This window comes from Rhineura floridana, chromosome 5 (genome assembly GCF_030035675.1).
Source record: "Rhineura floridana isolate rRhiFlo1 chromosome 5, rRhiFlo1.hap2, whole genome shotgun sequence".
NCBI lineage: Eukaryota > Metazoa > Chordata > Lepidosauria > Squamata > Rhineuridae > Rhineura > Rhineura floridana.
In genome coordinates, this window is record NC_084484.1 from 26,778,825 (window position 1) to 26,792,252 (window position 13,428).

The 13,428-nt window shown below is 41.2% G+C and overlaps 1 protein-coding gene across 22 annotated transcripts in view; it reads right to left on the reverse strand.

Moving 5' to 3' along the window:
- MYCBP2 (MYC binding protein 2) overlaps nucleotides 1-13,428 on the reverse strand; it is a 232,347-nt gene that overhangs the window by 149,492 nt on the left and 69,427 nt on the right. For all 22 annotated transcript variants that reach the window (XM_061630039.1, XM_061630037.1, XM_061630046.1 and 19 more), the window contains 5 exons: nucleotides 12,004-12,123; nucleotides 10,647-10,728; nucleotides 10,096-10,213; nucleotides 4,500-4,704; nucleotides 3,015-3,168 (listed from right to left, as the gene is read on the reverse strand). In XM_061630039.1, coding sequence (XP_061486023.1) covers nucleotides 3,015-3,168; nucleotides 4,500-4,704; nucleotides 10,096-10,213; nucleotides 10,647-10,728; nucleotides 12,004-12,123 — 679 coding nt within the window. The remainder of the gene's footprint in view (nucleotides 1-3,014; nucleotides 3,169-4,499; nucleotides 4,705-10,095; nucleotides 10,214-10,646; nucleotides 10,729-12,003; nucleotides 12,124-13,428) is intronic.

The following is a 13,428-nucleotide window of genomic DNA, read 5'->3' on the forward strand; positions in this document are numbered from 1 at the left end:
TTCATACCATTACTACTGAAGTCTAATTGATCCAAACTATGGTTTTCAGACTACATCTAGTAAACTTTCACACCCTCATAATTCCTCATGCTGCAACTGGTGCAATTGATGCAGACACGGTCTCATTCAGCTTCTAGCCAAGGACAGGGAAAAACTGTGGAGCTCGGAAGTAACAGAGACAAACCTACTCTGTGACAATGACAATTCTTATTGAAGGTGGGCAACATTCTACATTCCCAGGACACTGTGCCCTTGGTTCTTACTCAATACTCCCAAATCTTAGCTTTCATATCACTCCAATTCCCAGGCCTGAATCTTCCTGCATCTAGTAATCCTTCCAGTTTCCAATTCCTCTCAAGGTTCCCCCTTTATCCTGTGCCAGTTCATTTCATTTCCCAAGCATTAGTTTAGATTTAATATTTATACCCTACTTTTCTGTTACAATAATAGTCAAAACTGCTTACAGTACAAAATAAAAATTCAATATAGGAAACTGAATACAATATAAAATACTATATAAAATTACATACTGAATACAATAATATCGAGAATAGTTATATTCCAACTGCTGTTCCTTTTGCTATCTCCAATGGAACAGAGACTCTAGGATTTCAACCCAGACACACACCACACAAGATCACCCCAAAATGCTGTCCTCCCCTCAAGTCTTCTACCAAATGCAGCCATCCAAGGCACTAGTCCTGCGTATCCATGGTCTCTCTTGGGCAGACATGACAATGTACTTCCTATACCCAGAACCAAGAGTCTATATTGGTCTGGCTTCTACATTTCCTCTGTAACATTGCTTCCTTAAGAACATAAGAACATAAGAAGAGCCTGCTGGATCAGGCCAGTGGCCCATCTAGTCCAGCATCCTGTTCTCACAGTGGCCAACCAGGTGCCTGGGGGAAGACCGCAAGCAGGACCCGAGTGCAAGAACACTCTCTCCTCCTGAGGCTTCCGGCAACTGGTTTTCAGAAGCATGCTGCCTCTGACTAGGGTGGCACAGCACAGCCATCATGGCTAGTAGCCATTGATAGCCCTGTCCTCCATGAATTTGTCTAATCTTCTTTTAAAGCCGTCCAAGCTGGTGGCCATTACTGCATCTTGTGGGAGCAAATTCCATAGTTTAACTATGCGCTGAGTAAAGAAGTACTTCCTTTTGTCTGTCCTGAATCTTCCAACATTCAGCTTCTTTGAATGTCCACGAGTTCTAGTATTATGAGAGAGGGAGAAGAACTTTTCTCTATCCACTTTCTCAATGCCATGCATAATTTTATACACTTCTATCATGTCTCCTCTGACCCGCCTTTTCTCTAAACTAAAAAGCCCCAAATGCTGCAACCTTTCCTCGTAAGGGAGTCCGTCCATCCCCTTGATCATTCTGGTTGCCCTCTTCTGAACCTTTTCCAACTCTATAATATCCTTTTTGAGATGAGGCGACCAGAACTGTACACAGTATTCCAAATGCGGCCGCACCATAGATTTATACAACGGCATTATGATATCGGCTGTTTTATTTTCAATACCTTTCCTAATTATCGCTAGCATGGAATTTGCCTTTTTCACAGCTGCCACACACTGGGTCGACATTTTCATCGTGCTGTCCACTACAACCCCGAGTTCTGTCTCCTGGTTGGTCACCGCCAGCTCAGACCCCATGAGCGTATATGTGAAATTAAGATTTTTTGCTCCAATATGCATAATTTTACACTTGTTTATATTGAATGGCATTTGCCATTTTTCCGCCCATTCACTCAGTTTGGAGAGATCTTTTTGGAGCTCTTCGCAATCCCTTTTTGTTTTAACAACCCTGAACAATTTAGTGTCGTCAGCAAACTTGGCCACTTCACTGCTCACTCCTAATTCTAGGTCATTAATGAACAAGTTGAAAAGTACAGGTCCCAATACCGATCCTTGAGGGACTCCACTTTCTACAGCCCTCCATTGGGAGAACTGTCCGTTTATTCCTACTCTCTGCTTTCTGCTTCTTAACCAATTCCTTATCCACAAGAGGACCTCTCCTCTTATTCCATGACTGCTAAGCTTCCTCAGAAGTCTTTGGTGAAGTACCTTGTCAAAGGCTTTTTGAAAGTCTAAGTACACTATGTCCACTGGATCACCTCTATCTATATGCTTGTTGACACTCTCAAAGAATTCTAATAGGTTACTGAGACAGGACTTTCCCTTGCAGAAGCCATGCTGGCTCTGCTTCAGCAAGGCTTGTTCTTCTATGTGCTTAGTTAATCTAGCTTTAATCATACTTTCTACCAGTTTTCCAGGGACAGAAGTTAAGCTAACTGGCCTGTAATTTCCGGGATCCCCTCTGGATCCCTTTTTGAAGATTGGCGTTACATTTGCCACTTTCCAGTCCTCAGGCACGGAGGAGGACCTGAGGGACAAGTTACATATTTTAGTTAGCAGATCAGCAATTTCACATTTCAGTTCTTTGAGAACTCTCGGGTGGATGCCATCCGGGCCCGGTGATTTGTCAGTTTTTATATTGTCCATTAAGCCTAGAACTTCCTCTCTCGTTACCACTATTTGTCTCAGTTCCTCAGAATCCCTTCCTGCAAATGTTAGTTCAGGTTCAGGGATCTGCCCTATATCTTCCACTGTGAAGCAACAGCCCCAACCCCAATGCTATTTCTAGACACACACACACACATACGTATACTCAAGAGTCTATTACTGGTTTAGCTTCTACATTTCCTCCATAAAATTGCTGGTTTTTAAGATGTTTTAATTGCTTTTAGTGTTTTTGCTTGCCCCCCTGGGCTCCTTCTGGGAGGAAATGTAGGATATAAATTTAATAATAAATAAAATAAGTAACTTGCTTTTAAAAATGTTAAGTGAAAGAAAAGAAAGATTCTGCTTTCTAAGAACAGAAGAGACTAAATGAAGCTTCTAGTGGGAGACAAATTCAGTGTTCACTAGACTGTCTTTTATAAGTTCTCTCCCACCCCATAACGTTTTGTTTGCGTTTCCAGCAGCTATCTTCAACCAAGATTTACCTCCAAACAACGTCGTAAACAGGATCTAGACATACACCAAATCCTTGAAGGTCCTCCTGTTCAGAATCATTAAAGGTTTTACAACTTCCATCAACTTTATTTATCAACAGACACTTAAATGGAGGGGGTTCCGATATGGAAGCAGGTACCAAGCCTGGAAAAAAAATATAAGCAGAATTCATGTACTTAGATGTCAAGAGGTGCCACCAATATGCAGATGACACCCAGCTGAATCAGGAGAGGGAGTTGATGTGTTGAACTGGTGCTTGGAGGCAGTGGTGGACTGGATGTGGGCCAATAAATTGAGGCAGAATCCTGAAGAGACAGAAGTGTTATGTGTCCAGAGTTCTCAAGTCCAGGAGGTGGGAAGACACCCTGTTCTGGATGGGGTTGCTCTTTCCCTGAAGGAGCAGTTCTGCAGCCTGGGGGTACTCCTTGATCCCACACTGTCACAGCAGGCTCAGGTGGCCTCACTGGCTAGGAGTGCCTTTTTCCAGCTCTTGCTGTTCACCAGCTTCGGACCCTTTTGAAGACTTGGCCACAGTGCTCCATGCTCCCGCAACTTCCAGACTAAATTATTGCAATGCACTCTATATGGGGCTGCCCTTGAAGACTCCTCAGAAACTTCAACTGGTCCATAATGCAGCAGACAGATGCAGGCTGGCATTCCCTTTAGAACTCATAAAAAGCACCTGTTTTAAGATAGCTGTATTGGTTTAAAAACACACACGCTGCACTGGTTGCCAGTTCGTTTCCAGGCTCAGTTCAAGGTGCTCACATTAGTGTTTAAAGTCCTGAACAATTCAGGTCCTAAATATCTGAAAGACCGCCTCCTTCCCTACAGACCCTCTCCACCACCTTGGAACTTCAGGGGGGTGACCTAAGAAAGGTCATTCTCTCCCTCTCCACAAAGGTGCTTCTGGCAACTTCACTGTACAGTAGGGCCCCGCTTTCTGGCGTTCCACTGATGCGGCGGCTTTCAATTAGGGGAAATTTCCCGTTTTAAAGCCGATTTTGCGGGTTTTTGGCATTTTCGCGTGACGCAGCCCATTATAGTCAATGGGTTCCGCTTTACGGTGGTTTCCGCTTTACGGCGGGGTCCTGGTCCCTAACCCACCGTATAAGTGGGGCCCTACTGTACAACTTTCGGCAAATGCTGAAGATACACCTCTTTACCCTGGCCTTCGACACCTGAGATGTATATTTTTAGGACCCACCCTATTGTCTGTGATGTTGTCTAGGTTGTTTTTAACCATTTTTAATTATGCGTTTAAAACCGTTGTAACCCGCCTTGGGACCTTTGGGTGAAGGGTGGGTAATTAAGAAGAAGAAGGGGGAAGTGGGAAGGGGGGAGAAGAGAGAAGTATAGGAATCATATTTAATCTGTTTTGAGGAAGCCAATGCATCAGCAAACACAACCACAACAGATTAAGCTCAAGGTAATTGGTTCCTTTCAATCACAACGAAAGAGCAAATGAACCTTGCCTATTATGTGTCTGCTAGCAAAGATCTCTGATGTAGCAAGCACATGAGAGTTAATGAGAGCTTCATCAATTCGAAGAAAAGTCTGGTCACCGCTTGCTCCAATCCAAGTAGCCTTGCGTCCATACTTAGATCCTATGTTAGGCATGGGTGCTGGTTTTGCATTCCAGTAAGGAATATCCAGAATGGGCCTGCCAAGTTGCCCTTTCTAAAGATGTAAATCAGAAAATGAAAATTATTAGAAACACAAACACTTCATGAATGAGTATTATCAAACAGCCCTCAATGTTGTAAACATCAACTTTAATGTGGATAAACATTAAAAAGTAATTTTATGAGACATAATAAATGTTCTATATCTCCATAAACACATCATGCCTTGGTTTTACGTTTGACAAGTACCAGTCACATGCATATTGGAAAATTGGGAATTTGTTGTTAATATATTTTTGATTAGTGATGGTGGAATTCCCTTGGGCTCAATTTGGAGTGAGTGCTACTTGAATTTGGGATTGACTCAGATTGGACCCCAAGGTAACTCATTTAAGTTCAATGATTTCAGATCCCTGACCCCATCATCAAGCCCACAGACACTCAGGTGCCCTCCTGCCTCATCTCACCCAGTGGCTGTGGCAGCAGAAAGGAACTGTGCTGTGCTATGGAGTTCCTGTAAGGGACAGAGGGCCTGGACACTACATTCCAGCTACTAGGGCTGAACTTGGGCCCCAATATGATTCCTCCCTATTGTCACAGCCAGGTACATTTGGATGAGAAAGAACCACTGTGTCTTACTTATGAAAGATATTTTTCTTTGAGTAAAAAGGTGCTCTCAAATGAGATATGAGCTGCCGCTAGTGCCTGAAGGTATGGCCTGCCACAGATTTAGATATCTTCGCTTCCAATTGGCGAACCCCAACTAGTTATACGACTGTCCAAGCTGCAACAGCCCATGCCCAACACAAGAACAAAACACACCAACACCAAATAACACCAACAAGAAACACGCACTGCTCAGACCACTTCTGAATGCACAATGCAATTTAGAAATAGAACCAGTTAAACCAAATCAGAAAAAAAAACTAGGCAGCCATCAATAGGGTGAGCCCGAGACCATCATTTCATTCAAAGAAAAATATCTTTCACAAGTAAGACCACTGTCCTTTTTGCTTTGAGTCAAGATGATCTCCGCTGGGGCATGCCCAAGCTTACCACAGATAGAGTGGGTTTCAACTATGTATAACCCTGGAAGTACATGCTGAAGAACACTACTCTCAAACAATGCCTCAGCAGAGGCGAACATGTCCATTCTGTAATTCTTTCTCAAGGTGATAAGGCTCACCGAGGCTGCAATATCACACACCTCCTGAATAGGAGCGTTTAAAGATAATGCTGCAGAAGCTGCTGCAGACCTGGTAGAATGCACCGTGAGTTTCACTGGTGGGAACAGGCATAAAGACACATAGGTCAGCATGATATACGCCTTGAGCCAGGGTAAAAGTAAACACCTTTCTGTCCAGAGAAGCCGGGTGAAAAGAAACAATGAACCAGATTGTCTAAATGGTTTTATGCAAAAAATGTAAGTTTTTAAAGCCCAGAGAATGCTGTGCTTTCTCAGAAGGGCGTTTTGGTTAAGCACAAAAAGTAGCAAAAAGCAATTCTTTCTGACAGTGAAAGTGAAAATTAATTTCGGGTTTAAACATCGGATCCACGCAAAGCACCCCTCTATCATGATGAAAAATGCAACGTTGCTTTGCCACAGACACTTACACGCAATGTGTTAACATGATGGCAACAACAAGAAGAACTCTGAGTGATAAGATTTTCAAAGGGACAACTTTCAAAGGGAGGCTTTTGCAGAGCAGTGAGAACCATATGAAGGTACCATATATGAAATCAGTGCTCAGCTGGGGGAGTAATCAAGGCAATTCCTCTCAGGAAATGTTTCAGGAAAGGATGAGAATCCTGTGTCTGATCTGCTGACCTCATCAGGACTGAAGATAAAGCCAAAGCTTGACACCACATGTTTGGTTTCAGCCCCACCTGAAGGAATGAAGGGAGCTTGCTAATTCCAGCCTTCTGAGGATGAATTTTATAATCACTACACCAATGGCTGAAAACTGACCAGGTGAACTTGTACAGCACAGATGGCCATCTGGATGTCAAGATCATGCCTACCACTTCAGGAGGAAGGCCTGCCTTCAGGAAGCATCATCAATCAACCTCCACAAACTGAGGATGAGCTATCCGGGACTTGGATGTGGAACTGGACCTTTAGTCAGAAGATGTGGCTGCACTGGAAGCCTCCACAGAGGAAACACTGCCAAATTCATCACCTCCGAAAACCATGATCTTCTTGATCAGAAAAGCACTACCAGGGACGACTGATGCCCTTTCTTCTCTCACCTTCTTTAGTGCCTGACAGAAGCAGAGGGAAGGCATACAGTAGATCCCTTAGCCAACAAGATCAAAGAGTGAATCCACCACCTCAGCAAAGATCTCAACAATTTTGACAGTCACTCGCACATGCCTCCAGCTGGCAATCATCTCCTGAAGTGGAAGGAAGATCCACTGAAGAGACCAAGAATGGTCTGTGGCCCATGTGACAAAGCTGAAAAGTGGAGAACCATAAATCCGAGAAGCTAGGCAAGGTGTATCACATCAAGTGAACTAGACTTGTGTGCCATCCTCACCACATTTTTGATTTCTGAGCAACATTTTGGGGGCAGATTCCTGATGTAGTGCTCTGTGTCCAGCATCAAGTGTTGGATCTGCAGGAATGGAAGAAGATAGTTCTTGGCTTCGTTGATAGGAAAGCTGTGGTCTTTCAAGCAGGCTAGGGTCACCTGCACAACTTGTATCGCCTGGTACCGAGTAATAGCTTGTACAGGCAGGGATAGATGTTCACCCCTTGCAGATGGAGATGGGCTACCAGAGTGACCAGGACTTTTGTGAATACCCTGGAAGCTGATCACAGACCAAAGTGCATTGCCCTGAATTGATAGTGATCTGTCCCCCAAAACTGAAACCGCAGGTAATGCTTATGATACACCTCTATCAATGCCAGGTAATCAGGGGCTATACGCACTCCTTGATTGAAACCAGCAACTTCATATGAAACTTCTGGTACACAATTATCAAATTCAATTATTTTGAGTTAAGCACCGCCCTCCCGAATCCACCGCATTTCATTAGAGACAGAATCAAGAATAGTCCCAAAAGGAGTGTCCAACATGCCAGAACTGGTTCTATCATGGCAATGCCGCCCTGCTGGGAGGAAGGGTGGGATATAAATCAAATAATAAATAAATAATACAAGGAGGTGCTGGATGGCCTCCTGCAACAACCTCATCTTGACTGCGTTTGAAGAGATAGGAGACGGTAAGAAAAGGTGTGGAGGTGGAGACTGGAGCTCTAGGTGCAAGCCCTGTTGGCAAGTGTCAATGACTCACCAGTCTGATGTGGTGCTCTGCCACCTAACAGAGAAGAACCACATTTCATTAGAGACAGAATCAAGAATAGTCCCAAAAGGAGTGTCCAACATGCCAGAACTGGTTCTATCATGGCAATGCCGCCCTGCTGGGAGGAAGGGTGGGATATAAATCAAATAATAAATAAATAATACAAGGAGGTGCTGGATGGCCTCCTGCAACAACCTCATCTTGACTGCGTTTGAAGAGATAGGAGACGGTAAGAAAAGGTGTGGAGGTGGAGACTGGAGCTCTAGGTGCAAGCCCTGTTGGCAAGTGTCAATGACTCACCAGTCTGATGTGGTGCTCTGCCACCTAACAGAGAAGAACCGAAGGCGGTCACCCAGTAATGGAGTCTGGGAGTCACAAGTGCTGCTTAGAGTTTTTTGTCTGGAAGGTGGATCCGAAGCGAGTGGTCAAGTGATACCATTGCTGTCTGCAATTGGAAAATCTGGAACAAACCCAGAAGGGACGGGAGGACTGAATATTTCTTCCTTTCCCTCCAGAAGGTCGGGATGCACAAAATGGCTGGTAAAGCTGTTATCTCCTGAAGGAACAACAGTCCTCTCTACAAAGAGGGCATGGCATTCTTTTTGTCCATAAATGCAACCAAAATGTCCCTCAACACATCATGACCAAAGAGTTTTCCACCAAAACAGGGTTCAGTGGCAACATTCAGATGAAACCCTAGACTGGCATTTAGCTGCTGGCCTGGAGCTTTAACAAAAATGGCTATATAAAGGCACAGAGCTGCTACAGCTAACAGCCCAAGTACAAAAAATGGCTAGCAGGAAAAATGAAGCAGCTGTTGGAAATCCCCTCAAGCAGCAATGAACCACTAATCATCTGACTGAGGAATGGAAAGGATACCCTGAAAAAACAGTAACAGATATGACTTTACAACAGTATTTCAGCAACTTATTCAGAATGGATGGCAAGAAAATATTTGGGATAGAGGAAATTCCCATCAGACTCTTATTATATGACTATGGCTACAACAGCAAGATTATTATGGAATACTGATAATGGAAGATTGGACACTGAAATTACTGGACTTAACAGGACTATTGAAGATGGAAGATGGAACTAATAGGGATAATGGAATAATGGCTATTGAAATTATTAGACCTAACAGATTCTGATGAGATGGATTAATCGAAATGTTTATTTGGACTATGGTTATGACAATAAGATTATTATAATTATTAACGAGATGGATTAATTGACATGTTTATTTGGAGAAAAATTGATAGATATATTTCTTAAAGAATTGAAACCTCTCTTTGACTTTTTGTGGAAAGAATAAAGTAATGTTTATGAGATTTGATGATTAATTAAGATAACTACTGGAGGAAAGTGATTTTATAATATGATTTAAGAGACAGGATTGTTATATATTGTAGACCTATAACTGATTTGATATGTGACAAATGGGAAGTCAACATTTTATTTTTTTTTGTTTAATCATTTTTGTTTTGTTTTTTGTCTTTGAATGTTTTATGATTTTGTTTTCTATGTTTTATGAAAATTTGAATAAAAATTATTGTAAAAAAAAAAAAAAACAGTAACTGATGTAAAAAGGTAAAGGAAAAAAGGTCACTTTAAAATGAAGGAACAAGCAATGGCGGGGGGGGAGGGAGAAAAATGGAGCAGAAAGCAGTAAGGACTGAAGGCAAAAAACAGACAACACCAGAAAACTCATCCACAATCAACAAAATCCCCCGAAGAAACACCAAACAACATAAAGCACCACCACTCTGTGAGAGTTCTCAACCCCCCCATACACACACGAATGACATGACAGACATAACTCCTTTTAAAAGACACACACAGAACACCAACTATATCACAAAGGACTAGCAACAGCACAGATTCCAAAAAACTTTCTAAACCTGCTGCAATCCTGCTTTCAGGCGTTACAGGGAGCTCACATTAAGGTGTCACATTAAGAGTTCTTAAATTAAAAAAACTTATTTGGACCAGAAAGGTGTTTTTAATAAATAAATAAACAAACAGTAGACAGAAAAATTAACTTTTAAAGCAGATAATAAATATGAACTTATATGTAGAAATTAATCTTTAAAGCCTTACCAACAATATATATGAAAAGGTAATCTTAACAAAAATCTTACAGAGAAGCTTCCAAATGTGAAGACTTGTCCATCCATTAACAGAATAGCTGTATGATTGCTGCCAGCAGTAACTTGCGTGCTAGGTCCTGGTAGTGCCTGTACCAGAGTAGGACATCCCCTAAGTCAAAATAAAGCCACTGTAAATGCATCTATTCTTATGTATGCATTAATCTTCAGAAACATATAGTCCATATAGATATAGTACATATCACCAATGAATGAAGCTGAAGTGGTACAGTTAAATCAAGAATGCATAATTGTGGTAAATATTTGACAGCATTGTGAGGAATAAAGGAACCATTGGAAAAGTAAATAGTATTCATAAGTACAAGCCAGAATTGCACAATTTAGTCGTTTAAATGCTATTTAAATAGCCATATCATTTTCATTTTCCAGAAGCTCTCTTGGGACAGAACTCAATTCTTATTACCTTCAAAAAGATTTGAGTTAGTTTAGGGAGACTGGAAAACTAACATTATTCTATAAACTGAATTTTTTAAGTGCAACAATTTCATACAGAAAATACTCACATTTATATTATATTACCATACCTGGAATTAACATCTCCATGACCGAGTTGCCCATGCTGTCCATATCCAAATGTATAAACGTCACCATTCTCCATCAGAACAACTAAGGATTAAAGTGTTGGAGTTTTTTTTAAAAAAAGTTTACACTTTCTTACAATACTTCCCAGAATGAAATCATTCCAATGCACCCAGCAAAGAAGAATAGGATGCTTTCTTAGATTTTAAGCATTTAGTGCAAAAATCATTCAGGTGAGGCAGAACCTTTGTGGATTAAGAAGTTTCCTAAAGAACTGTTGGATGAATGCTAGTATGGACAAATACTGCAATACTTCTTGAGCAGGGGTGGGAATCCAGAAGCCTACAGACTAGACACAATCCATGGGGCCTCCCCATCTGGTCAACAGCATCCCCTCTGCAAACACACCCAGGCAGGTTTTAGGCTTGATAAAGCCTCTTACTGGAGTCAATAGGATGCTTTTTTCAAGGCTAATTGTGGTGTGAGAAGCATTGCCAGGGAAACTGCAGCTAGGGTGCCATGCCCCTGCACTGCAGCTCCCTCACCAAAAACATCCCACACACATGACAATGAGGTTTGAAAGCTACTGGTGCCAATGTTTTCAAGCCTGATTGCTTTTAGGGGGAGGGGCTTCAATTTCCATGAAGATCACACCTCTCAGCAATAGTAAAAACAGATTTTTTTAAAAAAAGCCTCATTGTTGGGAGGAGGCCATGTGCATGCATGCACTTCCATGTGTTTTATGCAGGCATGTGAGTGTCCGTGTGCTATGTGTGTGCATGTGTGTGTGCACATGTGAGTACAAGTGTGCATGTGTGTGTGCACATGTGAGTACAAGTGTGCATGTGTGTGTGCACATGTGAGTACAAGTGTGCATGTGTGTGTGCACATGTGAGTACAAGTGTGCATATGTGTGTGCATGAAAGAGAGAGACTGGATGGATGGATGGATGGATGGATGCCAGTAACATCCACTTCACCTATGCCTACTCTTTGCCCCCACTATCACTGGTGGCATGTGGCCCCTAGATGATTGGCCAAGAGTAGGGATATGGAACTACAACTTCCATCAATCCTAACTATTGGCTATGTTGGTTAGGGCCAATATGAGTTGAGTCCATTATATAGAGGCTGACAAGATGGAATGTTTCCCCAAGGTTTTTTTTAAAAAAGAGGTTTCCCATCCCTGTTCTAAAAGCATCAATTAGCATTTTTAAGGACTGCAATGTGTGTCTTAATTATCTAACAGAGTACTCAAAGATGTCTCAAAACATTCTCTCCAAGGGAGTATAATGAATCAAAACATTTACAATTAACACTAGAAAAACAAAGACAGCATGACACAAATGCTTTTGTTCTTTACCTGAATGATGAAACCCACAACTAACTTGTACTGCTCGGAGTTCGCAGTCAAAGCGGACTGCCCCAGGTGGATAGGTGGTGATTTTGCTGGCATCCTTCTCACTCCTATCTCCACTTCCATCTACAAGGGTAATATATAATTATACCCCATTCTGTTCCTCAATAAGCTTCACAACAAGTGGCCATCAAATCAGAAACAGAAGGGAGTAATAGCATGAAAACTAAAAGGTTTATGCAATTCACATAAAAAGTTTTTTTTTAATAAAACGGACAGATATCAAAATCATTAACCATGAAAAATCAGAGGAGAGTAACTGTCGCTCTTCAGTGACAAAATGATATTCTTCTAAAACAAGACTTACAAAACCAGCAAGTTCAGCAAAATCCATATTACTTAAGCCTTAATTCAGCAATTTTAAAGATGTACAAAAAAATTCCCAACATACACTCAAAGAAATTAAGAGTGTCAGAATCACAATGTATATGTAAATGGATACCATTGGCAAGAGTTGTGTTATTTATATATTGTGATTTTTGTAACATAACCAAAATAGCCCCTACATTAAACAAGTGCACCCTTAGCTTTCTGCTTTACCAATTAAAGGTGACCAACTGAAATCTTTAGTTGGTTAATCTAAGCCAATTAACTAAGGCTGTCATGTGATTTTAAAAGTCCTGATCAATTAAATCACAGGAGCGTTATCCATCAATTAAATGTGCATAATTTATGACGGAGGAGGACTTTGTTATCAAGTTTTGATTTTGAAATACAATTTTTTAAAAAGTAGGTACAATTGTAATGAAATGAAAGAAAAGCAAACATGGCAATAAGCAGTCCAAGAAAGCATCAAAGGTATTTTACCAAACATGCTTAAAACCTAAGAAACCAGAGAGTGCTGGGAAAGGTTTGCCAAAGTCAGTGGATAGGGCTTTAAACCTATGGTCACAGTTGATAGTCCTTCCTCCTCCCCATGACTCATTCTACCCAAGGCATGCCCTCCATTTTTTGTCACTACTTCAGTGTTACCAAATTTATGTTTCTGCAAAATCTAACATGGAAGCAAGTATTTGCTAGTATTCAGATTTATGTAATCTATGACACTTAACAGAAACTGGGGGTTGTTGCTAAACTCTCTGAAGGTAATAAGGAATATTTAACACCACCACTCAAAATTCAAGCAACTTTTAAGTCTAAACTTGCATTCTATAATAATAATAATAATAAATATAATAAAATTTTATTTATAAGTCGCCTATCTGGCCGAATTAATGGCCACTCTAGGCGACGTACATTACACAATAAAATACAATATAAAACCACAATCAATGAGCAATCTAAAAAAACCCCTTCCAGTTAATAGCAGCATAAAAATTAATCCACTCCAGAGATCCTGTAAGCCTGCCTGAATAGCCAGGTCTTCAAGGC